The sequence below is a fragment of the Aphelocoma coerulescens genome, chromosome 2 (genome assembly GCF_041296385.1).
Source record: "Aphelocoma coerulescens isolate FSJ_1873_10779 chromosome 2, UR_Acoe_1.0, whole genome shotgun sequence".
NCBI classification, from domain to species: domain Eukaryota; kingdom Metazoa; phylum Chordata; class Aves; order Passeriformes; family Corvidae; genus Aphelocoma; species Aphelocoma coerulescens.
In genome coordinates, this window is record NC_091015.1 from 61,091,577 (window position 1) to 61,115,393 (window position 23,817).

At 42.9% G+C, this 23,817-nt stretch overlaps 1 protein-coding gene across 2 annotated transcripts in view; it reads left to right on the forward strand.

Annotated features, from left to right (window-relative positions):
- Window positions 1–23,817, forward strand: part of EGFR (epidermal growth factor receptor) — a 158,389-nt gene that overhangs the window by 104,898 nt on the left and 29,674 nt on the right. For both annotated transcript variants that reach the window (XM_069007755.1, XM_069007756.1), the window contains exons 2-15: window positions 4,447–4,598; window positions 6,085–6,271; window positions 6,922–7,056; window positions 8,828–8,896; window positions 11,093–11,211; window positions 12,630–12,771; window positions 13,456–13,572; window positions 14,121–14,247; window positions 14,346–14,419; window positions 15,607–15,697; window positions 16,435–16,634; window positions 17,599–17,731; window positions 19,116–19,215; window positions 21,100–21,257. In XM_069007755.1, the coding sequence (XP_068863856.1) occupies window positions 4,447–4,598; window positions 6,085–6,271; window positions 6,922–7,056; window positions 8,828–8,896; window positions 11,093–11,211; window positions 12,630–12,771; window positions 13,456–13,572; window positions 14,121–14,247; window positions 14,346–14,419; window positions 15,607–15,697; window positions 16,435–16,634; window positions 17,599–17,731; window positions 19,116–19,215; window positions 21,100–21,257 (1,804 nt within the window). The remainder of the gene's footprint in view (window positions 1–4,446; window positions 4,599–6,084; window positions 6,272–6,921; window positions 7,057–8,827; window positions 8,897–11,092; window positions 11,212–12,629; window positions 12,772–13,455; window positions 13,573–14,120; window positions 14,248–14,345; window positions 14,420–15,606; window positions 15,698–16,434; window positions 16,635–17,598; window positions 17,732–19,115; window positions 19,216–21,099; window positions 21,258–23,817) is intronic.

Below are 23,817 nucleotides of genomic sequence, written 5' to 3' on the forward strand. Positions count from 1 at the left end.
AAAAGTGGCCAAGGAGCAAAGGGTTGCAGACAGTGAATCAGTTTGCATCACCTATAAATAGTCCTGTAAGTCCAAGTTTGAGGCAGTGAAGGGGAGGAACAAGCATGTCTGTGGACACACAGAAGAATTTACTAGCCAGGACAGCCAACCCTCACTTTTCATAAGCACTAAATTCAACGAGTTTGCATTTATCAGTGTAGTGTGGCTCTTTCCTGAGCCCTTTGATTGCTCCTGCCTTGTACAGCACCTGACATTTGGGTCATTTCAGCAATATCTAAATTTTTGTTAGGCTGTCTGTTGAGGTAATGCTGCAACTGATTCAAGATCAACATCACTTTGGCATTTAGGAATTGCAGCATATGTGCTAAAATCTATATCACATAGAATTTAAATGCTTCTTGGTGGTAATCCCATTATGCTGCCCCTCAGAATTCTGAGTTTCCCCATGTCACAGGAGTGGTGGCTGGGGCACTAAGGGTCCAGGAGATCATCCTGGCCAGGGTGGGAGAACCCTGCACACGCAGCAGGCAGCCCTGCTCTCATCACTGCCATAGACAGCAGCCTCTTGGGACATGCCCTCTGTGTCAAAACTTTCCAGACCAGTTGTGTTTTTATTATATTAACATCACAGATAAAAGCAAAACTTTTGTCTTTCAGGGATCAGCCCATGCCCTGAGGTTCAGTTCTGGGTCTTGGTTTTTCTTCTGGTCAGGGATATTCTCACCCTGAATGTTTTACTCTCCTTTTTAGAACATACATTATGTGGTACATACTACCACAGCCTCTAGCAGTACCATGCAAGTGTCCATGCCCACCACTGACTCCTAAACCTGGATAGTGCTGGCTTTGCTACACATTGAAACAAAAGTATGTAATGAATGTATTTTATGTGGCATCAGAATCTGTCCTTTAGAGGGCAAATAGACAGAGTTCAGTAGAGGTTAAATCATAATAAATTCCATCCGCTCAAGCATGTACATCCCACTTAAAACTCTGCGGAGCAAGGCGAGCACCTCATTGTCTATGCTTTAGCCTCTGGCCAGAGTGGCACTGTGATGTTATATACAGATAATTATAGCATGTATCTTTTCAGAACACAGTTTCCATAAGCAAAGAAATTGCAGGAATTATATTATTCATCAGATACAAGGAGACCATTTTCTTTTCTTTTCAAATGTTCTAGTTGGAAAATTATTGTGCGACTTTGCCTGAGTTCAGTAATACTGCTGCAGGGATTTAGTTTGTTTTGTTTGATTTGGGTTTTATTTGCTCAGCATATACTGCTTATGACCCAGGTTCTCATTTGGTAAATACTGGTGTGATGAAGTTCGCCTTGTGGATGGACTTGGATCCCTTATATCTCTTTGCACAAACAAAAATTTGTGCATGAGGGAGAAAGCTCCACAGTGGTGTTCTGACTGATACTCTGACAGCCACATACTGTTGATTTCTGAGCAGAAGCAGCCCTTTTTTCTTCCTCTCTCCAGATCTTAACATCTCATCTACAGCTACTGTTTACTGGATGGAGGATGTGATGAGGGGACCAGTGGTTTTGCATGTAGCTTAAGACATCTTTGGCAGAGAGCCATCAAAGTGCTCTCTACTCACAATACAGGGGAAGAAAGTAGCTCCTGGAGGACCAAGCTGAAGCCTTTTTGGAGCTTGTTATGTCTGAGTTTCTCTCTGCAGCTTCACAAGCAGGAAGTCTCCTTCTCTTGGCTATTTGCTTCTGCCTCCTTGCTGTCCTCTGAGCTGTTTCCAATGCATGGAGCACCATGGTGAACCAAAACAGCGAGCTTTCTTGAGCTAAAAATACCCCCTGTCCAATTATTTATTTATTGTCCTATATTATTTGTAGCTTGGATCAACTCTTTGGCATGGTTTCCTGAGAGGTCCCATGGGAGAGGTAGAGGGGGAAGTGCAAGCATAACCATGCCCTCTGACTGCTGCATCAACGTTGACCTAATAAGCAATGAAAAAGTCTGTGTTTCTCAAGACGGCTGGCCCAAGCTCAGAGCTCCAACCCTTGTCTGATCCCAAGAGAAGCACATTCAAATGAGTGCAGTTTGTCCTAGGGGTTGTTTCAGTGAGCTGGGCTGTTCTGTTGTGTTGTCTGACCGGTGCCAAGCCACATAGGGTCGATCAAGGGCACAGGTGTCCAGGAGAGAAAACTTCTCCTGCCACCTGTCCTTTGGTTCAGGTGTAGTGTAAACACTGCAGCTTTTGCATTGGGCTTGTCTTGAGTATCAGGGCAGGTCTTTGCTGGTAACCTCAGAGATGCAACAAGTGCATCAGGTCATTTGTGGACCCTGAAGACCATAGCAGGATGACTTACATGTTTTTATTTCTGAGAGCAGTCTAAACTGCACCTGCTTCTGCATTGTGTTAGAGTGCTTTCCAAAATCACACTGTTCTAAAGATCAGATATGAGATGCCTAAACTGCTCATCCAGGTTGAGGTTTTGAACAGTCTGAGAATCTGCTAATACTGGTTTTAGCTTGGTTGTAGGAAAACATTGCTTAAAATTCAAGATGACCTCTGGGACAATTCCTTGACTTTTCCAGTCAGTTCAAAGCCTCTTCCCCCCTGGCCCCAAAAACAACACATTTTCCAGGGCAGACTAGCCATGTGACAGTATTTCTAACTTTCAAAATGTGACCACTCTGAGGAATAAAAACCTACCAGTGACTCTGGCTGATAATTTGTGGTCCTTGTACTTGAAGCAGACAGCAAATACAGATTTGAAGTATGAACACAATGCAACAGTTAAATTTGAAACTGAAACAGAAACTGGAACCGAAATTCCCACTTAGAATTTCTAATGCATATGTTAAGAAATTCAGAAATTCAAAGTCTATAAAAAGGGTCAAGCAGCTTAGATGATGTACTCACAGCCCCTGTTACAGTGTTCCCATTTACCGGCAGTTGCCACTCTGATTCCAAACACTATAATGTTTATATAATGTATGATGAGAAATAACTGAGGAATGTGAATGAATAGCCTTGCTTTAAACATAGTCCAGAGTATTTAATCTGTTATCACTGTGACTCCTAATCCTGATGGTTGTACTGAGAAGTACCATATGTTCAATGAATAGTTTTGATGATTGGAAAGTGTGTTTTTACCACTGCCATGAAGTTATTTTTTCTACTAAGAAAGCATCAGTTGTTCGGTAAATCTTCAACAGGTGGTGTCTTTTGTTACTAGAACTGAAACATATTTCCAGCTTTGTCAAGAGTCTTTGTTATTTGCTTTGCAGCACCCCAGTTTGTGATTGGTGCTTCTACAAATTATGGCTCTACAGAAGTATCATTTCATGTATTCATTTCTCCAAGTTAAAAGAATACAATTCTTTTGGTTATGGAAAGCTTTGTTCTGTTATGGAAAGCTGTGCAGTCAGGCTGGGGTTGCATTATACAATGAGATAACAGCCTCCTAACAGCTCCCACTGAAGAGCGAAGGTGAGCTGAAGGAGCCCCTGGAAGGGGGTGTGAAGTTTTTTACCACATTGTCTTCTATATCATTCTCCTTTGGTCTCTATTTGCATAACTGAGAGACGTGTTCATCTGAGCTCTGTAGGGATAGCCCAGGGAACGACTGTATGAGTACAGAATTTTTGAGGGTTGTGTGTGGTGTTTTTTCTTCAGAGCAGTTTTGCATTTTTCTCATTCATTGCCATCAAATACAATGGTGATAACTTCTTTCAGTTCCTCTAGATTTAATAAAGCAGAGTAATATAATTTCAGGTGGGGACTAATTTTTCCATTGTGCTGTTATAAATGTTTGGAATCTCAGTGGTGCTCTGTGTGACACCTCTTCCTTCCCTACCAGGCAAAAGTGGATTTGAGTGCCAAAGATGAATAAACCAGAAAATCTCCTGAATCTGTCATACTCCCAAAATGTCAGAGCGGCAAGAGATGTGTAAGCTCTGGAGGTTCAGTTAGACCTTAAAACCCGGATTTGTAGCTTAAGGAGTCCTTCAGGAAGCCCCCCTTCCTCCCCCTGAGCTTACAAGGAGACCCAATGTCCCTGAAAGTAATGTAAAATAGGTCCTCAGGGAAATCAGCTTTGGTGGTACCTGGCAGCATACCAGTTTCAGTAGTGTTCAGTGGAACTGTATCAATGTCCTTTCCTCAGGAACTGAGTTATGTTTGTGATACAGAAAACTTAGCGCTACCTGTGTACAAAAGCCTCATATTGAAGTTCTTCTATAACAGAAAGTGATGGAGGGTTATTCCAGCTCTAAATTCTGGTACATCTCTATCCCTGGGAAACACTGCATACTTCCTACTTCCTATTGCCACTAGAGTCATGACAGATAATGTTCTTGTTTCTTATGAAGCTGATGCTTAACTTACTGTGGTGCCTTTAAAGATAAGTGAACAAGTCTTTTCCCTGTAGTTATTCTTCCTTTCCTTCATGGAGCTTTCTCCTTTCCTCCACAGTTTGTCAAGGGACAAATAACAAGCTGACCCAACTGGGACATGTGGAAGACCATTTCACCAGTCTGCAGAGGATGTACAACAATTGCGAGGTGGTACTCAGCAACCTGGAGATTACATATGTGGAGCACAATCGTGACCTCTCTTTCCTGAAGGTTAGTGTTTGTGGCCAATGGGGCCTTCTCTGCTACAATATATCCTACTCCATTTTTTAAGTGGAAAGGATCAGCTACTGATAAAATTCTGTGGTGATCCAAAAACATAGCTAGCTAATGCCAGAGGAATCACAGCTCACAGTCTAAGCATACCTCTAGGCTGCAGGATGTGCTCAACCCTACTATACAAATCAGGTACATTGAGAAATAGCTTTTCAAGCACTTGTCAACGTGTGCTGGGTGCCATGCAGATGGGTCTCTTCTTATTTATAATTAGAATTACATCCTGACCCGTTACCTCACTTCCCTGAGAGCAAAAGGCTTTGTGGTGCTGTTGGACAAAGCAAAGCACAAAGCGAGTGGCAGATTTTGAAGTGTGGAGGCCTTTTTGCTGCCTTCCAAGCTGCAATCCCTTTCCTTGCCATGGTGGCAAGTGCCTCTCCAGCCTGAAGTGCTCACACCCTCAGCAGGCAGGCAAGTCCTGTGCAATAACTTCCCACATGGATTCTTGAAGTGATCATCAAGATAATCCCCTGTGGTTGACACATGGGTTACTCCCATCTCAACATTTTTTTTGTGCACAAGTGCATGAGCAATTACAGCAAGCTGAGGAGAGAATGGACAGAGGATGGATGTTAAAATGCAACTGCAGCATGGGGAGGAGCCATGGCTGACATGGACACCTCCAGGTTCTCCACCAGCAAGTAATGAGCAACATCAAAAAATCTATGGTTTGAACATAAGGGTTACAAATATGATGGTATGGCCATTCTTTCCCAAACACAGCTTGACCATGAATCTCGGGGTTCCGAGGAAGGTTACAAGTCTCTTGAAAATTCACTGGTAGTCTTCAAAGAGAAGGGAAATATCCTAAGTAGTAGCCTGAAGGTTTTTCATTTGCAGTGATTTTTGTAGGGTATAGAAATGCATATATTTCACAGTGCAAGACAGGAATTAACCCACATGCAGGAAGAGTACTTCACTTGTGGTTTTGTCCTGTAAAGATATATATTATTTAAAAAGGAGAAGGTTGCCTAATCTTCCCCTCTGATGAGCAAGGGAAGGAGCACAGAAGAGAGAATGTAAAAGCCTGAATCAGATGTGCATCTGTGCTGCCAGTTGTTGGAGGCTAGGCAACTATTTATGGGAAGCATCACACTTAGTTACCATTTCATGCATGCTTGCCCTTTTCTCCTGCATCCCCTAGTCAGCCCCACTTACTCTTGCTTGGGGACATAACAGGGGTATGCTGGACCTTTGGAATGACCCCCTGGTAGCTGCTCAAAGGGTGAGTTTATACATGCTTAACCAGCAAAGTTTTTCGCATAGTCCCTTTTTGTTCTTAGATTTATTTATTTTTAATGAGATTAAGTGGTCTGTCATTCCTTAAAATTGAAAGATGGTGGATTGGAGGAATGGGAGGAGGAAAGTGGTTACTGAAGAGTACTATGGATTAAGCACCTTGTTTCTTCTGTTTTTCTCTCAGACGATACAAGAGGTTGCAGGCTATGTGCTCATTGCACTTAACATGGTGGATGTCATTCCCCTGGAAAACCTCCAGATCATCCGAGGCAATGTGCTATATGACAACTCTTATGCCCTGGCAGTTTTATCCAACTACCACATGAATAAAACCCAGGGACTCCGACAGCTGCCAATGAAGCGGCTTTCAGGTGAGACACGGGCAAGTGGTGGAGGCACCTCTAAAGCCAACTTCAACTGCTATCTTACTGGTGTCAAGATCTGATTGGAGATTGCCTCTCAAGGTTGTATGCCATTAAACCCTGCTTTAAAAGCAAGGATCTAATTGCTCTCCTGCTAGCCAGTCTTCTTCAAAAGACAAAGAAAATTCATCAAGATTCATTTTTGTTCCTGAAACTGGCAAAGAAGTATCCATTTGTTATTTTGTATTATTTGATTTCAGTGCATACATATCAATATTTTCTGTTAGATCCCTGTGGGAACTGGTGATATGTGTGTTGGTGTCTCTCATAGTCTCTGGCTATGCACACCAGCAGTGCCATCTCTGCTGAGCACCGTGGGCCCTAGAGGTGGCACCAGGCAGAAGGCTACACGTAGTGGCATCTTTGTGGCATCCAAGAACAACCAACTTTCCAGGGCCCATCAGTCTGATCCTGGTGTTAGTTACACCATCAGAAGTGCTGATGCCATGCAGGTTGTTCTTTTCTGTCAGTGTCATGTGCCTGAGGTGGAGAAAGATGTGACTGATTTCTCTTTCTTTAGATCGGAGACATTTTGGGGATATCTCTGGAGCAAATTAGGGATTTGCTTCATTTACTAATTTTTTTGGTTTCTGTAACAGAAATTCTCAATGGAGGTGTTAAAATCAGCAACAACCCCAAACTGTGCAATATGGACACTGTTCTTTGGAATGACATCATTGACACAAGCAAGAAGCCTCCCACTGTGCTTGAATTTGCAAGCAACCTGTCTTCTTGTGAGTATTAACCTACCAAAAGTGCTATGTGTCCCGTTCCATTGCAGAGAGTAAAATGAACATCCCACCTTTAATCTTCAGTGGGTTCCTGGTCCAACAATTTCTAACAAAGGCCACCAACCCCTGTTCCAAGAGAAGTGCTTTCATTTCTGCACCACTGGCCTAAGATAGAATTTTTCATGATGGTTAGATCCGTAACTCATAGCTCAGCAAAGTTCTTGGGAATGTTTTTGTTGGTTTAAGACAGTACCCTGCATATGTGCTCTTCAAAGACAGTTCAGAAAAATGTGCATTCATTTGCTTTCCAGCAATCTTCTGTTTACAATGTAAGGCTCTGGTCTAGAAAACCCATATGAGTACCTTCATGGAGTTACCTGAAACCTTTTTAGAGCTAAGGCCAAAGATCAGTGCCGTAAAATTCTCCTGTTTTGGGCTGCACAGATTACACTGGCAAAAGTAACAATAAACAGGTAGATAAGTCTGATGCATCAGATCAACAGGGAGATGAGGGGATATTTAAAAGTTTGTATAGCATATGCTTGGAGTGGGCTTAAGCTAATCCTTCAGCCTTATGGGTCCCTCGTAAAATCCCCAGTCATTTCACAGAAGGGAGGGTTTATTTTCATTTCTGATCATTTCATTTCTGGCACTATAAATTGGCAGGAAAACATATTTTCTTTATCTTCCTCCAGTTGCATAATTGTCTGAGCGGTAATAGCCAACTTCTGTGTTGACTTATTTTTCTACGGAGACCTGGCATAATCAAGGAGTTGCAAACTATGCATGCCAGCACAGGAGGTTTGGCTCTGAGCACCACAGAAATGTTAACCTTTAACTTTTCAACTTTAAAAAAAAAAAAAGTTATTTGGTCCCACACCAAATCAATCAACTCTTGGACAAGTATTGTCATTTGTTCAGCTATTTGACGGCTGATGTGGGGAAGGAGAATCACATGTTGTTAGTGGGAAGAAGCCCTCTAGTAGGAAATTCCTTTTAAATGTAGTGCATTCCACATTAATCTGCTAAGACAGCCTTCTATGGCTTTAATAATGATCTCCTACTCTAAAATAAGTTGTTTCTCTGGGACTTTGCTTGTCATTAAGAGAAAGAAGAAGAAGAAAGAAGAGAATAAGGAGGGAGGGATGGGAAAGAACCCAGCACTGAGCCCTCAAGGTCAGGCAAGGTATCTATCCATCTTGCCTACCTCTCCATCGATTGTCCATCTTCACCATAGTCCTACACCAAGGAGTATTTTTGGCAGAGAATGGGAGGAGGGTACAAAGCAGACAAGTCAAATTACTTTGTGGTCAGAGTAGCTGGCAGTTGCCTGTGAATCCAGTTGGATTTGTTTTCTTTTTAGAACTGCGTTGTTCAGAAACACTGATTTACATGTGGCCTGTAGTGAGCAGCTGGCACATGCCTGACTACAAGCCAGTGATGACTTGCCATTGCATGAAAACCCCAGCAGAAGGGCCAGCCGGGCAGTAGCTGAGATTCCTGTTCCTGGGAAAAATATGCCTCTTTCGTAAGCTAGACTGGCTGGGTATTGTGCTTGCTTGCTCAAAGGTGTGGAGGTGGAAAACTGCACGTAGGAAAGCAGAGGTGAACAAAGGATAAGGAATTAAGCTCTCAAAATTTTTGAGCAATGTTACATAGGTGCTTCCTACCCTGGTTTATCAAGGAGGAAATCTCAAGTCATTGTTTTCTGTTGTTCATGGTACATTGTTGTTTTTTTTGTTTACAGAATATTATACTCTGTCTTGTGTCTTAGGTCCCAAATGCCATCAGAACTGCACAGAAGACTATTGCTGGGGTCCTGGTGAACAAAACTGCCAGAAATGTAAGCCTGCAGATTAGTGAAGAAATAGCTTGTGTGTTCTAACATAGAAACTACATTTCTGTCTACTGAAAAACTAACCATAATTATGCAGGTAGGATGCTTGCCTGATACTAAGAGAGCGGCAGAAACATCTATTTATAAGTGCTTGAGATTTTGCAAGGGTTTATTTTTCCTAAAGTGAAGGTTGAGGAGGAACACCATGTCAATTTGTTTCACTGCTTCATCATTTAGTTTAAAATGTGGGGAAATACACCGGGTTTTGTTTTGTGAAAAGTTCAGTGGAAAAACTGCTGATCTAGACATAATGCAAATGGAAGCAACATCCTACATTTAGTTTTCCATTACAAATTGTTACCTGAACCTAAGCTTTTTGCCTGCAAATATCAAGCCAAATTTGTATGACTTAGAGCTTGAGGAAAGAGGAGCATATACCTTTTCTGTCTTCATTTAGGGTAAGCTTCAGTTTTTGTCAGTCGGCTCTGCAATTTGGCTCTCAGGGTAGACAGTAGCTGTGCATACAAAGCCTTTCCTGGGTTGGTTCCTGCAGCTGAGGCTGCACAGCTGTCCCAGGACCTTGCAAAACCTCAGGTCTCAGCCCTGCAAGCTTCCAGCATTTACAAACCCTCACTGGAATCAGGAGGTTGACGAGTGCATAAAACAAAATCTTCTGCGGGCTCTTGCTTGCCTCTCCAGGCATTTGAGAATCTGGGTAATTGAAAATGTATCCCACGTTTCCATACAGGGTAAAGTTCAGGGGATACATCTCCTTCTCCTGAAAATGAACATGGGATATTCTATATGAAGTAAAAATGTTTGTTGTAATATATGTTTCCAGCAGGAAACTCTAGTCAATAGTTTTCAAAGTGATGAGGTGCTTTATTCCCCTGCTAATTCTTACGAAAAAAATTTTGTCAAAATGCTCTTCATGTAGAACAATGTGCCTTTTATTCCCCTGTTTCTAGTTGAATGGAGAAGTTGCTATCAGAGAACCTAATACGTACTGTGGAAATAATCTGTTTCCTTGAAAATACACTTATCTTGCCTACAGGCCTACAATAAAAATAAAATAATACAGTTTGGATACTGAATTGTGTAGTGGAAAAAGAATATATGATTTTAAAAAATCACTGTTACATACCCTGTAGCAGGCTATTTTTTGAAATAATTTTCTGTTAATTAACAACCATGGTTTTCAGACTTACAGGAATTCCTGATAATACTGTAACTCATTTGTGCCAACTGTGAAGTTGATATCAGTTAGCACAGTGCATAGCTGAAATGGTTAGGGTGCTGTAATGAAGCAGAGCAGCCATCAGGTTCTTCTGGCACCTTATGCCAGGCTCTGTGGATCAGTAAATATTTTTTAGAGAACAAACATTTTGGGTCTCTGGTACAAAAACATGCTAGCCATTCATTTCTGGAGTTTTTTTAAATTGTTCTGATTATCCTTTTCTCTGCTTTGATGTTCAAATGGAGAAGATTTCCCAATTCTCAACAAAATGTTGCAGGCAGTTTTTGCTTCCCTGCAAAAAGCTGGACCAGGCCCACTTCTTCCCTCGGGTTGTTGCACTGGTGCAAACCCTGAGGGAGTTGTTTTATGAAGATAAAATTTGGCCAGGGATTTGAACGTTAAAGAAATGTAATTCAATGTGCATATGAAACCTGCTTGTTGAGTGAGTCTCCCTTCTCTCTGCAAATTTCAGAAATATTTTAATGCATTAAAGGGACATTTTACAGCACCACACCAACAATGTACAGTTTCCAGTTATAGTACAGAGTCCTGGGAGTTCTGTCACATTGTTTTTCCCAATGTTAGCACCAATAATAGTAAATTTTCTCAATGAAGTGGAGACAGATTCTACCCTGTTGCCCAGCTATAAGATGCAATGACTCCACAGAGTTTTACTTGGTCTTTGGTGAAACAGGGTTGTTCTTTCTAAGCAGGACATATTTCCTAGCTGGGATCAGAGTTCTTAGCACCTCATAAGAGCCAAGATAATTACAGGCTGAACATGACCCCTTCTTACCGCCACCCACACTCTCTCTCACCCCTCCCAAACTTTGGCCTTAAATGAGGACAGAATGTCCCATGAGGAAAATCTAGCACAGAACCTGCACCAGACCCTTTCTCCATATTTCTTGATCTCATTGCAGCAAGTACAGCTGATGCTTTTCATTTTTTCTTGTCTCTTCCAGTAACAAAAGTCATCTGTGCTCAGCAGTGCTCTGGCCGGTGCAGGGGAAAGGTGCCCAGCGACTGCTGCCACAACCAGTGTGCTGCAGGGTGCACGGGGCCTCGGGAGAGTGACTGCCTGGTAATGATGCTACACCACCACCATAATGGCTTCAACCCCTGACACGGCGAGCAGGGCTTTCAGCTGCATGTCCTCTAGCCTTCTTCAGCCCCAGAAGGCCTCCTGGGAGATGCTGACCTGGAGGGTGCTCCAGGGCTTCCCTGCATGGGTGGTTGGTAGGAGGGAAGATGACATGAACTTCACAGCACCCTTAGCTGGTCTTTGCTGTCTCTGCCCATGGACCTTCCTAGTGCATTCCAAACCAGTGTTAGTGCCTTTGATTGCCCAGTGAGTTCAACGTTGTTGCAAAGCATCTGAGTGCTTTCTTTAGGCAACATCCCTACATGAGCAGGTCCATGAGCCCACAGCTGCCCCCACAGTGCAGCAGTTTTCCAGGCCAGCACAGCTTTGCCTTGTGCTCCTTAGCAGTAGTCAGTAATAATCTTGGTTTACTAAAGCAAGAACTTGTAAGGGGTGTAAGATGTGATGGATCTTCATTTCTTTGCATTTCATTGCACTTCAGGCATGAAATCCAGGTTTCCCTTTCTGCTTTTGACTTGCCACAAAAGCACTGTGTTTGGGGAACCCTGGGGCAGTGAAGAGAGAAGAAACAAATGGAGTTTCTTTAGGGAATAAAAGTCCCATTGCTTTTCCACGAGAGTTTCAGGGATTTGGTGCATGCTGTGGTTTTAACTCTTCCCCATGTTTGCACTACACTTCATTGTGTATTAAGTGGCATCTGAGTAATCAACATAGAAATCTTCCAACCTGGATTTTATTGTTGTTACCTCTATTCCTGGTTTCTTTCTAAGATGGCTGTGATGCCCTTACTGGCTCACAAAGACAGTTACTCTCTCTCATCTGGAAAGCCAGGGGAGAAGAAAGGGAAAAAGAGAGTCATTATTAATTTAATGCAGATTTAGATTGGAAGAACCAACTTGCCCTTCATAAATGCCTGCTAAATTGTTCATTACCTGCAGCCAAATATAATGGCTTCAGTTTAATATTTAGCCAGAAAAGTCAGTAATTGGCAGGAAAGGACTTGATTTGATTTAGGTTATTAAAAAGTGGCCAAGAAAAGTACAGTTCGTCTTGATCTGGTTGCTGCTTGTAGGGAAAATTTTTCTGTCTAAGGCATGCAGATTTGCTCCTGCTCCCACGTGAATCCCAGCAGCTCTCCACCAGAGTGCCAAGGTTACTTGTTCAGAAAAAGAAAAGCTCATGGTGTGTTTTTTAAAAAAAATTAAACTCCATTGCCCCACCTGAAGCAACCTTTCACCTTCAAAGCCTGAAAGACCATCCCTGTAGCTACTTGGGGTTTCCATTAGAGCTAAGCAGGAAGCAGATGAGGCCATCGGAGTGTTTTAAAGACCTAATGTAAAGTCAGTCTCACGTTTTAAGGAGAAAGCAGTTTAATGGGTGCTGTTGTTCAATGACAGGCGTGCCGCAAGTTTCGGGATGATGCTACGTGCAAGGATACATGTCCCCCCTTGGTCCTGTATAACCCCACCACTTACCAGATGGATGTGAACCCTGAAGGAAAATACAGCTTTGGAGCCACTTGTGTGAAGGAATGTCCACGTAAGTTCATTTCAGGTTGCAGCCCCAGAGGAGGTGGGGGGTTGGACAAAAGTGGGAAGGGTCCTGTGTCATCCCTCTGTGTTGTGGCCAGGTGAAAGAGCACTTGTTCTCTTTGGCTTCTGTGGGAACTGAGAACAGGTGACAAAGTGGGCCTCTTCAGTCTGCATCCATCACCTTGTGTGATTTTAATCTTTGCAGTTTGACTTCTGAAAATTTTTCTCTTGGTGAAGAGAAAGGCATCTTCTAAAAACCATTAGAACAATGGCTATATGGGATCAATCCTATGGATTACCAAAGCTTTATCAACTCTTAACTGGTTCTTAATTAGGACTGTTAAAAGTAATTGGTTTTAACACTCCCTCTCAAGGCCTGTGATCATTGTTTTCTCTACAGATGCTTGCTTTTCCTTTCTTGCTGTTCCATTTCTGTATTTTTGTAATTCACCAAGCTTGAATGTTGTGTTATCCTTCTGTGACCACTCCCCTCTCTGTAAAATGGTGATAGTGCTGTATGTCCATCTATCTTCAAATTATGTTTGTGACTACTCATAGTTAATGCCTGTATTTTCCTGAGTGTGCCAAAAGCTCGAACCCCCTTTTCCTTACGAGTATTGAAGTGCTTGTCTGGCCCCCAAAGCATCCCTCTTGTATTTCAGTCACCTTTGCATCCTTTTTTTTTTTCCAGACAACTACGTGGTGACAGACCACGGCTCCTGCGTTCGCTCATGCAATGCTGATACTTATGAAGTGGAAGAAAATGGTGTTCGGAAGTGTAAAAAGTGTGATGGGCTGTGCAGCAAAGGTATAAAAAGCATAGAATAAACCAGTAAGGCTTTGAGATGATTGAGAGCTTACTAGAAAAAGTGCAGGGAGTTCTGATCTTAGTTAAGTGCAAATTCAATATAAATCAGATCCAGTGATATTTTGGAGATAGTACAAGTGGTTTGATCAGGAAACATGGCTGTGGAGCATGCTTTCCAGATGGGGTACACCACAAGTACAGTAGATAAACTGCGTGTTGTGTGCATGTATATCTTGCACGTCAGCCTTCTCCATTTGTCCTTGCTGGTGTCTCATCAATGGGAATGGAAATGGGACAGGGAGAAGAGGGAATGTGCCAGAGCCTGTGTGCAGACATGCTCAGACCACAGCTGCACAGCTGGGCAAGCAGGAAGCAGTTATCCTGTGGCACTTTCTGAAAAGCAAGAATAGGCAAAAGATCTATGAAACTCACCTTAGAGTGGTAGGTTTGACCTTAGGGAATGCTTTCTGAACCTCCATGTTTCTACCCTTCCATGTGACTGGGCTTCACTTTTGTCCCCCCTAACTTTTATATCTCTCCTTTAACAGTATGCAATGGCATTGGAATAGGTGACCTTAAAGGGATCCTCTCCATAAATGCCACAAATATCGACTCCTTCAAAAACTGTACCAAGATCAACGGGGACGTCAGCATTCTCCCAGTAGCATTTCTAGGGTGAGTTGCCTGCTGGCCATTAAGCACTGAAAGAGAAGGGCTAGAGAAAATCCAGGCTAAGCTGTTCTTTTCCCAATTTCTCATTCTGTTTGTTTCAGTGATGCCTTCACGAAGACTCTACCTTTGGACCCCAAGAAGTTGGAGGTCTTCAAAACAGTCAAAGAAATATCAGGTTAGCAGTGAGTTTTAAGCTGAGATATTTTTTGACTGATACTGCCAAAAACACAAAGGAGGAGGGAAATTTTTCAAGCACATGAAGAGAAGTGCATTCAAAGTGTTTCTTGTCTCTGAGCTACCAAGGGTCACTCCTAACCAAGGTGGTCAGCAACACCTTGCCAACATTACGCCCACATAACCCATACTGGTCTTCCATCCAAGGTGTGTGGTTTGGCCAGAATATCCCTTCTGCTGAACTGTCAGCCCTAGAGAAGAGTAAAAGCAGTGGAGATCCTCAGCCACCCAAGAAGCATGTGGTGATGCAGAGGCGTGCCACTCCGGCTAAAAAAAGCCAAGTGTGTTTCTATTTGTGGGAAACCTTTCAGCAGCTCCTTAGGGAAGCGTGCTCAGTGGCTTGCATCATCCTTACAGAGACACCCTCTCCAGCCTGAAGAGCTCTTCCTTGGGGTGAATGTGTCTCCATGGGCACAAAGCAGCCAGCAGAGCACTCAGCCACTGTCTTGCACCAAGTATCAATTAAAAGTAATTGTGCTCAGCCCATTATGAAATGAATGTAACATCGGGGCTGGGTCTACAGACATGACTCCAGTTCTCCTTTTCTTTCTCTCTCACCTTTGTGGTTCCCTTCAGGGTAGCAATGACTAACTGCAGAGCTTCATACAGCAGCCTGCAATTTTCCAAGTTTTCCCCTTCCTCCTGAACACCTCAGCTGAGTGGGGAATTCTGCTTGCCTCAGTAAAACCACTACAGGTAGCTATTCTCCTCTGTTCCTGCTTTTCAGTTTTCCTCTTCCCTGAGGTCAGCTGAAAAATGGGATGGAGTGCTGCCTTTCTCCCACAGGCCCAGAGCCTGAGGCCCCTCAGCCAGGGTATCTACTGGCAAGAGCTGTCATTGCTGGTGACTCTGTGTGGCAGGATGTGCGGCTCACCGACAACTCTCTGTTATGTTCCTAAGCCCTTGTGGTGGGCTAAGAAGTAAACTGTTTATAAAACTAGGTTTAGAAATATCTCCTTGCTCCCTAAAATGTCGTGGTAGATTTTGAGATCCTTCAGATAAGCACAGGGAAAGCACAAGTGCCTTCTCCTGGTGCAGGATTTGCTACAGGAGAAGGTTCTGCTGTCAGTACTAATGGTGAATTTATTTCCATTATGATTATTTTTAAATCTTCTTTTCCTCTTTCAGGATTTTTGTTGATTCAAGCCTGGCCTGAGAATGCTACTGATCTCTATGCTTTCGAAAATCTGGAGATTATACGAGGCAGAACAAAGCAACAGTAAGTAAATTGTGTGCCACAGCGACTCTAAGAGAAATGCTGTTTCGAGCTGCTCTTGTCTGAGCACACCAATGTTGCAGGCACTGTGAAACTCAGGTGTCCCAAAACTGATGCATAATGGGGCAAACCCTGCAAGGAGTAGAGCACCATCTCTGTAGTGTAGATAATGTGCCCTGGGAGTAAAGACCTTCACCTTTGTGCCATGTGTGGAGGGCAGCCTTGAGCCTGCTTTCAGGACCCATCCTGGAAGCATGAGCAGGACAGAAAGTACTCTTTACAATCTGGGGTAAGTTACAATGTGATCAGAAGCACAGTGGGATTTGAGGTAGCTGAGCAGTCATGGACGGAGGCTGCCAAGTAGTGCAGACAGCAGCAATGTTTCCAGTGCCCTCCTAGGCTTGCCCCAAGAGGAAGAATGACTTGGTGGACAAGCACAAAATAATAGCTGCTTTACCTGCAACCATTGTTCCACATCATTTACTTGTCAGAACGTGTGTGTCCTGCCAGCTTTAGCTTAAAAAACCCTTGCAAAACCAGATGTGAGTATTGCAGTTGTTACATAATAGGCATTTCATGTATGAGGCATTAAGTTTAGAGGGCTGAGCAGAATCTTGCTTGAAGAAAATGCAGTTAACAGCAACACACATTTGACAACTAAAAGAAAAACATGCTGAGTAAACCCTTCTTACTAATTACCTTTCTTGCATGTTTTTTCTATTTGTCCATCTCCATTTTAGTGGCCAGTATTCCCTCGCCGTTGTTAACTTGAAAATACAGTCCTTAGGGCTGCGCTCCCTCAAGGAAATAAGTGATGGAGATGTTGCCATTATGAGGAACAAGAACCTCTGCTATGCTGACACCATGGACTGGCACAGCCTGTTTGCAACTGAGAGCCAGAAAACAAAGATTTTGCAGAATAGAGATAAAAATGAGTGTGGTAAGTCAGGGCTGTATTCCTGCTCCCCACCAAAACTCATGCTGAAATGCAAGAATAAGCTTGTGTTTCCATAATTCAAGCAAGGCTTTTTTCTCCCTGTTCCTCTGGTTGCAAAATTCATCAGTGATACTGCTTTAATGAAGGTGGTAAGGGAAGAGTGGGATTTTCTTTTCTTCCCACCAAAATGTGGACTTCATGGTGTCCAACAGATTAGGAGCTTCTTCACTACTATGAGCATAGCGAAGCCACGTCAGTTGAAGGACACAAAAGCTAACTCCTAACATTGGCCTTTTTTGACAAAGTCAAAACTGTTGTTCAGCCATACTGCTATTGACTGCACTGGTCCCTGGGCCAAAATCTAATTATTTCTTTTTGTAGAATATGAATTTGTTGTATTTTAGAAATTTATCATAGAAATACAGAATAGTTTGGGTGAGAAGTGACCTTTAAAGGTCATGTAGGCTAACCTCCCTGCTCTGGACAGTGATGTCTTTCACTAGACCAGGTTGCTCAGGGCCTCATCCAATCTGACCTTGAACTTTCAGGGATTAAGCATCCACCAATTCCCTATGTAATTCCTGCCAGTGTCTCACCACCCATTGTAACTTCATTATACCCATAAATCTACTTTTTCAGTTTAAAAGCATTTCCCCTTGTCCTGCCACTACAGGCCTTAAAAAGTTGTTATAAGTGCCCTTTAAGTACAAAAAAACGCCAATAAGTGTACATCAATTAAGTTGTCACAGAGGAGCTCATTCTTATTTTGAATGGCTAGAAGTCACTCGATTTCAGGCTTTGGGATTTAAAGAAGCATGATTACTCTTCTCCCACACTATCAGAACCATTCACATCTGTTTTGGAACAGGTTGGGGAAACCGGTTGGTCAGATGGAGTGAGGATGGAGAGTCTGACCTCTCTCTTGCCTTGACATTAATGTCTTTTCTTGTCTCTCTTTCTCTCTCAGCTGCTGCCAAGCATGTTTGCGACCCCCTGTGCTCAGATGTAGGCTGCTGGGGCCCAGGGCCCTTCCACTGCTTCTCCTGCAGGTTTTTTGATCGCCAGAAGGAATGTGTGAAACAGTGCAACATCCTGCAAGGGTAAGGTGTCTCAGGTGCTTTAGGTTTTGGTGATGGTATGGGGGTTTTGGTTTTTAAAATGTGTTGTAGCTAGAAAGAGAGCAAGAAACTGAGTCTCTGGTTGCATGGGATTTCCCCAGCTTTGCAGAGATGTTGTGTGAACACAGTACCTAGCTGAGGTACCTCTCCTTCCCCATTCAGAATTGCTTAGGAGTTTGCTCCTGACACGGTGACTGCTAAGAAAACATCCCCTTAAGCCCACAAGCAGACTATCTGGAGGCCCAAGCAGGCTAAGCCTTGGGCTTCCTTCCCATGAGGAAGAAAGGAGTTTAAAGCCCAAGCTGTGACTGTCATGTCAAGTACACTGGGTGAGAGCCAGAGCCATTTAGAGTCTCTGGGAGCTCAGACATCCCCAGAGCCAGGGCTTTGCTGCTTGGTAGACTTCCTTACTGCAAAGGGATTCTTATATTTGCTCAGATGAGCCTTGCAGTTTGCAAAATTGCAGTCAAGGCAGAAGGAACTTTCATCCAAAAATCGCTGAGAGCAGCAATTTCAAGCAAAATTACTGCTTCAGCCTCACTCAGGACATGGGAAAAATACTGCTGCCTTGTGTGTCAATTCAACAGGTGATATAGGTGGAAAAGGCATATCTAGCAGCAAAATTACAGGGATTTTTCAGTAAATCTTTCAAAGTTTGACTTTTAAAGCTCCTGAGTATTAAGCAAGTACTTGTCAGGGTGCTAATGCCTCTGATGTTTGTATTTCTCTAGTGGCTTGCCATTTAACAGCTGTCTTTTTTTTAAAGTGAATTCCCTCTAGCAGCTATTATAACCTGAAGGGCAGATCGGGGCATTTTTTTGTGTCAAATGATGGGAAGATTTAGTTTAATTAATAACACCATTACTTGAAGTGGAACAGCTTTATTGCTATTGAAACCATCTGTTCCCAACTTTCATATTTTAATGACTCATTGTGTGTTGTAGAGAGGACATGAATTTAATTATCAGTGCCTTGCTGTTTAACTTTCCTAATTATTATTTGTAGCCTTTGAATCACTTGAACTGTTTTTGCTGATCTCTTTGCATCACTACCATTTAAAAGCCTCTAGAATGGTTGTGAGTATTCTGTGACATTAGCTTAAAATGAAAGTAAACTAATTTGTAGTGTGCAATCTGGAGTGCCATGTGTTTCACTGCCAACCAAATTTTCCTTACTCTTACGTCCTCCTGGTTGCACTGAGCAAGTGCTACTGGTGTAGCCAAGAGGGTCCTTCCTCCTGCCTCAGTACCATCATCATCTCAATCTAACGTGGAAAAGTCTGGAAAAGGAGAGAATACCACAGTTTATTACTTGCTATTCAGCCTGAGGTTTAATTATTTCTGGTTTTTTTGTTGTTGTTTTCCAGGGAGCCAAGAGAGTTTGAAAAGGACTCCAAGTGCCTCCCCTGCCACCCTGAGTGCCTGGTGCAAAACTCCACCATGTACAATGCAACCTGCACTGGACCTGTAAGAGCAGATTCATCGTAGCAAACCTGAGCCTTAGATCATTTATTAATATGTTTTTCCCATGTTCAGATAATCCTGAGGTCTCATATTAACCCTGTCTGAGGTGGAGCAGAGATGGGGATGGTTAGAAGTCAAGATCTTGGGGCAAGGCAGCAGGATAGGAAACCTCAGGGTGTTAGTTTTATTTTTGTTACATGTAATCCACAGTCACAGACATTGTAGAGTCTTCAATATTTTTTTGTATTTTTACAGAAAAAAAAAAATTTACTTTGGCAAACATGGCAAACATTTGAGTAACGTGTAGCTACTCAGCTTCCAAGTTGGTGTGAACATGTTAGCTCAGACTCATATCTTAATTGCAAAAGTCCAATTCTTTTTTTTTGTTGTTGTTTTTTGGAGATCAGATCTCCTGCTTCCATCACAGGTGCACCTCTGTGATATTTAACCCAACTCTTTAAATACCTCTTGCCACTCCCTGCAGCCTCTGAGTGTTTGACCCTTGCCCATTGTTGCAGTCTAGGAATGGTACTCCCCAATTTGGTACTCTCACTGAGAGTCTCCAAAGACTCTCTCTCACAAGTCATGCACTCCCTCCCTCCCCCCTTTCCCCTGTGGCAGGCTGGAAAGGAGAATTGGAGGCATAAGAGGTTTAAATCACGGGCTGAGATAAGAACAATTTACTGGAAACAGCAATGAGATAAGAAGGGGAATAGTAACAGCAACAACATTAATAACAGTGTACAAGAAAGGTGAAGAACTCACATGTGATTGCTCGGAACTAGCATTACCCCACTGTTCCCTCTACCATGCATGCTCAACCAGAAGAAACCCCTTCTCCCTAGAAGAGACTCCTTTCCCCTACCCCTGGCAATGACATGAGATGGTGTAGAATAACCCCTATGTCCTAGCCATGCCCCTTCTGGCTACTGCAAAAATTAACCCTGTCCTGGCGAGAACAAGGATACCCATCATCAGTTTGAAGAGTCACTGCTCAGTAATGTGAAGCATTTCCATCCTCCCTCCTAGCACCATGGCCTCAAGGATGTTATTTACATTATAAACTCCTTCAGGCAGTGACCCCCTGTTCCATATTTACCTAGCATCTAGTAATCAGTCTATTATAGTGGCCCTTAGACATTACAGTGTTTAAAATAATCTTCCTATAGCGTGTCTTACTGTAGTCCCACTGCAACCAGCACTGTGGATCTGGTCTGTTTTTTCTCCATAGTAGAATTTGACCCACAATTGCTTGTTCCTCTGCTTTAAAATATTTAGGTCATTCATGGTGCTGGTACAATTTTAATAAAAACAGTTCTGCCAAAAATGGCCAAAGGCAATGCCTTTAAATACAAACTAAGTGTTTTTCAAAGTGGAAAGCAAAAAATGCGTGGACTCCTTGGGTTGCTTCCATCATCCTATGCTTCTCCTTACCAGAGGAAAGAACCTGTGCTGAGAAACCAGAAAAATAATGATTTGATGCCAGTATTTCATAGGGGTGTCAGCAGGGCCAGGTCCCCTATTTTAAATTGTGTAACAGTAGATTGCACCAGGTAGCAGCCAAGCTGTCTGCTTTTCAGCTAACCCCTTATCAGGGTGTCATTAAATTATTCCCCATTTAAAATGCAAAACACAAGTTTTCCAACTGGACAGAAGGCAGAGGGAAAAAAGAAACAACAATGTAATGCAAGAAAACATTAGCTTAAAGCAGCAGGAAATGCCTTTGTGTGGTCCATCCTACAAGAGCAATTACTTGCAAGAATATCAGGTAGCAAGGTAATAAAACCAGACGATGCTGAAAACTTCCAGCAGTGGAAGGCATCTTCCGAATTTCCTTTTGAATAGGCTGATGTAAGGGTATCATAAACAAGTTGTTTCTCTTTGCAGGGTCCTGACAATTGCATGAAGTGTGCCCATTTTATAGATGGCCCACACTGTGTGAAATCCTGCCCAGCAGGGGTTCTGGGAGAGAATGACACCCTCGTCTGGAAATATGCCGATGGGAATAATGTTTGCCAGCTCTGCCATCCAAACTGCACCCGAGGGTGAGTAAAATCTGGGACTGAACGGAGACAGGGAAGAAAAGAAATGGAGAAACAGCTTGTCTCGAGCTCTTTCTCTTCCTGATGGTCCCATGTCAAACCACTGAGAAGAAGAACTAGCAGGGAGCAAGAGAGGTCAGGAGGACACACTGCAGAGTGTGGCAGACTTTATAAGTAGGAAAAGGTCAGTGGTACTTTGCCTTTATGCAGAAGGAAAGAAAATAAATTGCTTAAAGGGTTTGAAACAGGATTGTTTGATAACTTGAGAACAGAATTTTACAGGACTCATGCACCAGTGATGCACCTTTTTTTTCCCACCTCGCTTGTTGCTGTGTCCTCTGGTTTTGAGAGGAACATCAGTGACATCTGGTGGATGCTGGGTTCCCAGGGCCCATTTTTCTCTGCACCTTTCAACTTTCAGGAGGGAAATCCAAGTGGAATAACACAGGGATTTTCTTTTATTCCTTCTTTCCATATACTAGCACTCGGTCTGAGTTCAAAGCCTTGTGAGTGTGGTTTTATTAACAGGCATCAGAGTAAACCCAATCTATACGAGCTATTTTTGTCCTCATTTCGGGACATGCTTAAACTGCAACCTGTAACAAGCTGTGAATTGATCTGTTTACCCTACATCACAAGTAATAATTGTCTCTGTCCTGATTTCCAACCTACAAAGGACATGGAATGCACAGGAAAAGGTTTTAGGGTTTGAGAGTTGGTTATTGGACTGTGATGTTTTCAGAGCAAAAAGCCAGCCCATGTTTGGTGTATTTTCTTTGACAGCCTTCTGCTTTTTACCTTGCAGGTCTGTCTGATCCAAAATCATTCTATAATATGCCTGTAATAAGTCTTGCAAGAGAGGAGTTGTAACATATTCAGACCAACCATCACATGGTACATTAATTAGCTAATCCAGCTACCGGTTCCCCACCTTCATGGAAAAAAGGAGATGAAGGGTGGAATCAGCAAGTAACAGCCCTTTCTAGTGCTCATGGTGAAATTCAGTGCAATAGTTCTCAGATGGTAGTTATACCAGCCTGGTGGATTTGCCACAATTTACAGCGGTGCCCCCTGGTTTTGCTATAGTCACAGACAAGGTTTATCAGGGCTTCCCACTGCCGGCCTAAGAACAAATTTTCTCGGCTGAAAAGGGATCTTAATAAGTTTGCTCTTTATTAATGACCTCAGTAGTCCCTACTAATATGAACTGGCCAGAGTGATCCAATATCCTCCTTCTAACTGGCCACATGGAAATGCAGCTGATTGGCGGAATAGTGTAGTAAGTGACCACATCTGGACAAGGCTTTTTTTCACTGTGCAGCCTCGGTAGTAAGATCAAACACTAGACTCGAACGTAGACTTGGAGAACATAATTTGCCAGACAGGGATGTAAAACGAGCCACACAGTGGCTCTTAATGCACAATCAGGTTCCCCAAGCAGAATTGATCAGAGAAGTCAATTCCTGCCTGGCTTTAGCAGTGGATGGGGGAGCCACGAGAGTCAGGCAGGAGATGAGGTTACCGTAAGGAGAATTTTTTTAAGTGAGGGCTACCCGACATATGCCTCAGTGTATTTGGCCCTGTGTTATTAAGGCAGAACATAAAAAGTAGTATCAATTGCATCTTTCAAATGATGGAACTAGGCTGAGTTAGCATCAGTTACATTGTGAACATGCTCGATAGCCCGATTCGAGTTGCTGCCCAAATGTGGCAGATGAAATAGGCTGTATCCCCGAAGGGCTCAAGAGAGCTAGAAGGAGGTAATGTTGCTATTTTTGCTACACGGATGGGACATTTGTGGCCATGGATGAGTAGGGAGCCAGTGTCAGGGTTATAATATGGGAACATGCAGTATGGCACAGCATTGTCCCTCTGAAGGCAATCCATCAGCAATGCCATTTTTCTTCATGCTTTTCCCTCATTTTGCTGTGGGAATGGATCTCTTCAGCAGTGGGTGGAAAACATCTGTCTCACAAAGCTTTTGCATCCTTAGAAACCACAGTCTCAGCAATTTCTGCATGACAAGAAACAACAACTTCATTTCTGTCCCTGTCCAATTTCACGGCTAGAGCCCACAAAATCTTATTAGCATGATTAAGTGTGCTGACTTCAGTAGTCATGCAAGTAAGGGTTCCCAGGATCTCTCTGTTTTCCTTATTTGAAGAAGCTTCAAGTAAAAGACTTCTCTTCCCAGCTGAGTTTTGTCATGCACTTCATTTTTTTGCTTTAGGTGTGCATACGGGTCATTCATTGCTTCTTTTGTAATGCCAAGAAGAATCCCTTCGAGTCTCGTTTTCTTTGCTGAGTCCATTTTTCAGCCTTCATTAGTAAATAGAATGAAGGATGGTTTCTCCTGGTTTTCCCAAAAGACCCCTTCTCTCCCAATTCTTCTGTATTCTCATGGGGATTTTGTACACAAGCTTCCCTTTGCCCTGCCTCTGGTACAGCTGAGAATATATGCTACGATAAAGAAAGCAACATCTCAAAAGCCCTGGAATTACCCCATTTATATGTTCATCAATTAATGACACTCACGATCTTAATTAATCTGGTCAATGTTGAA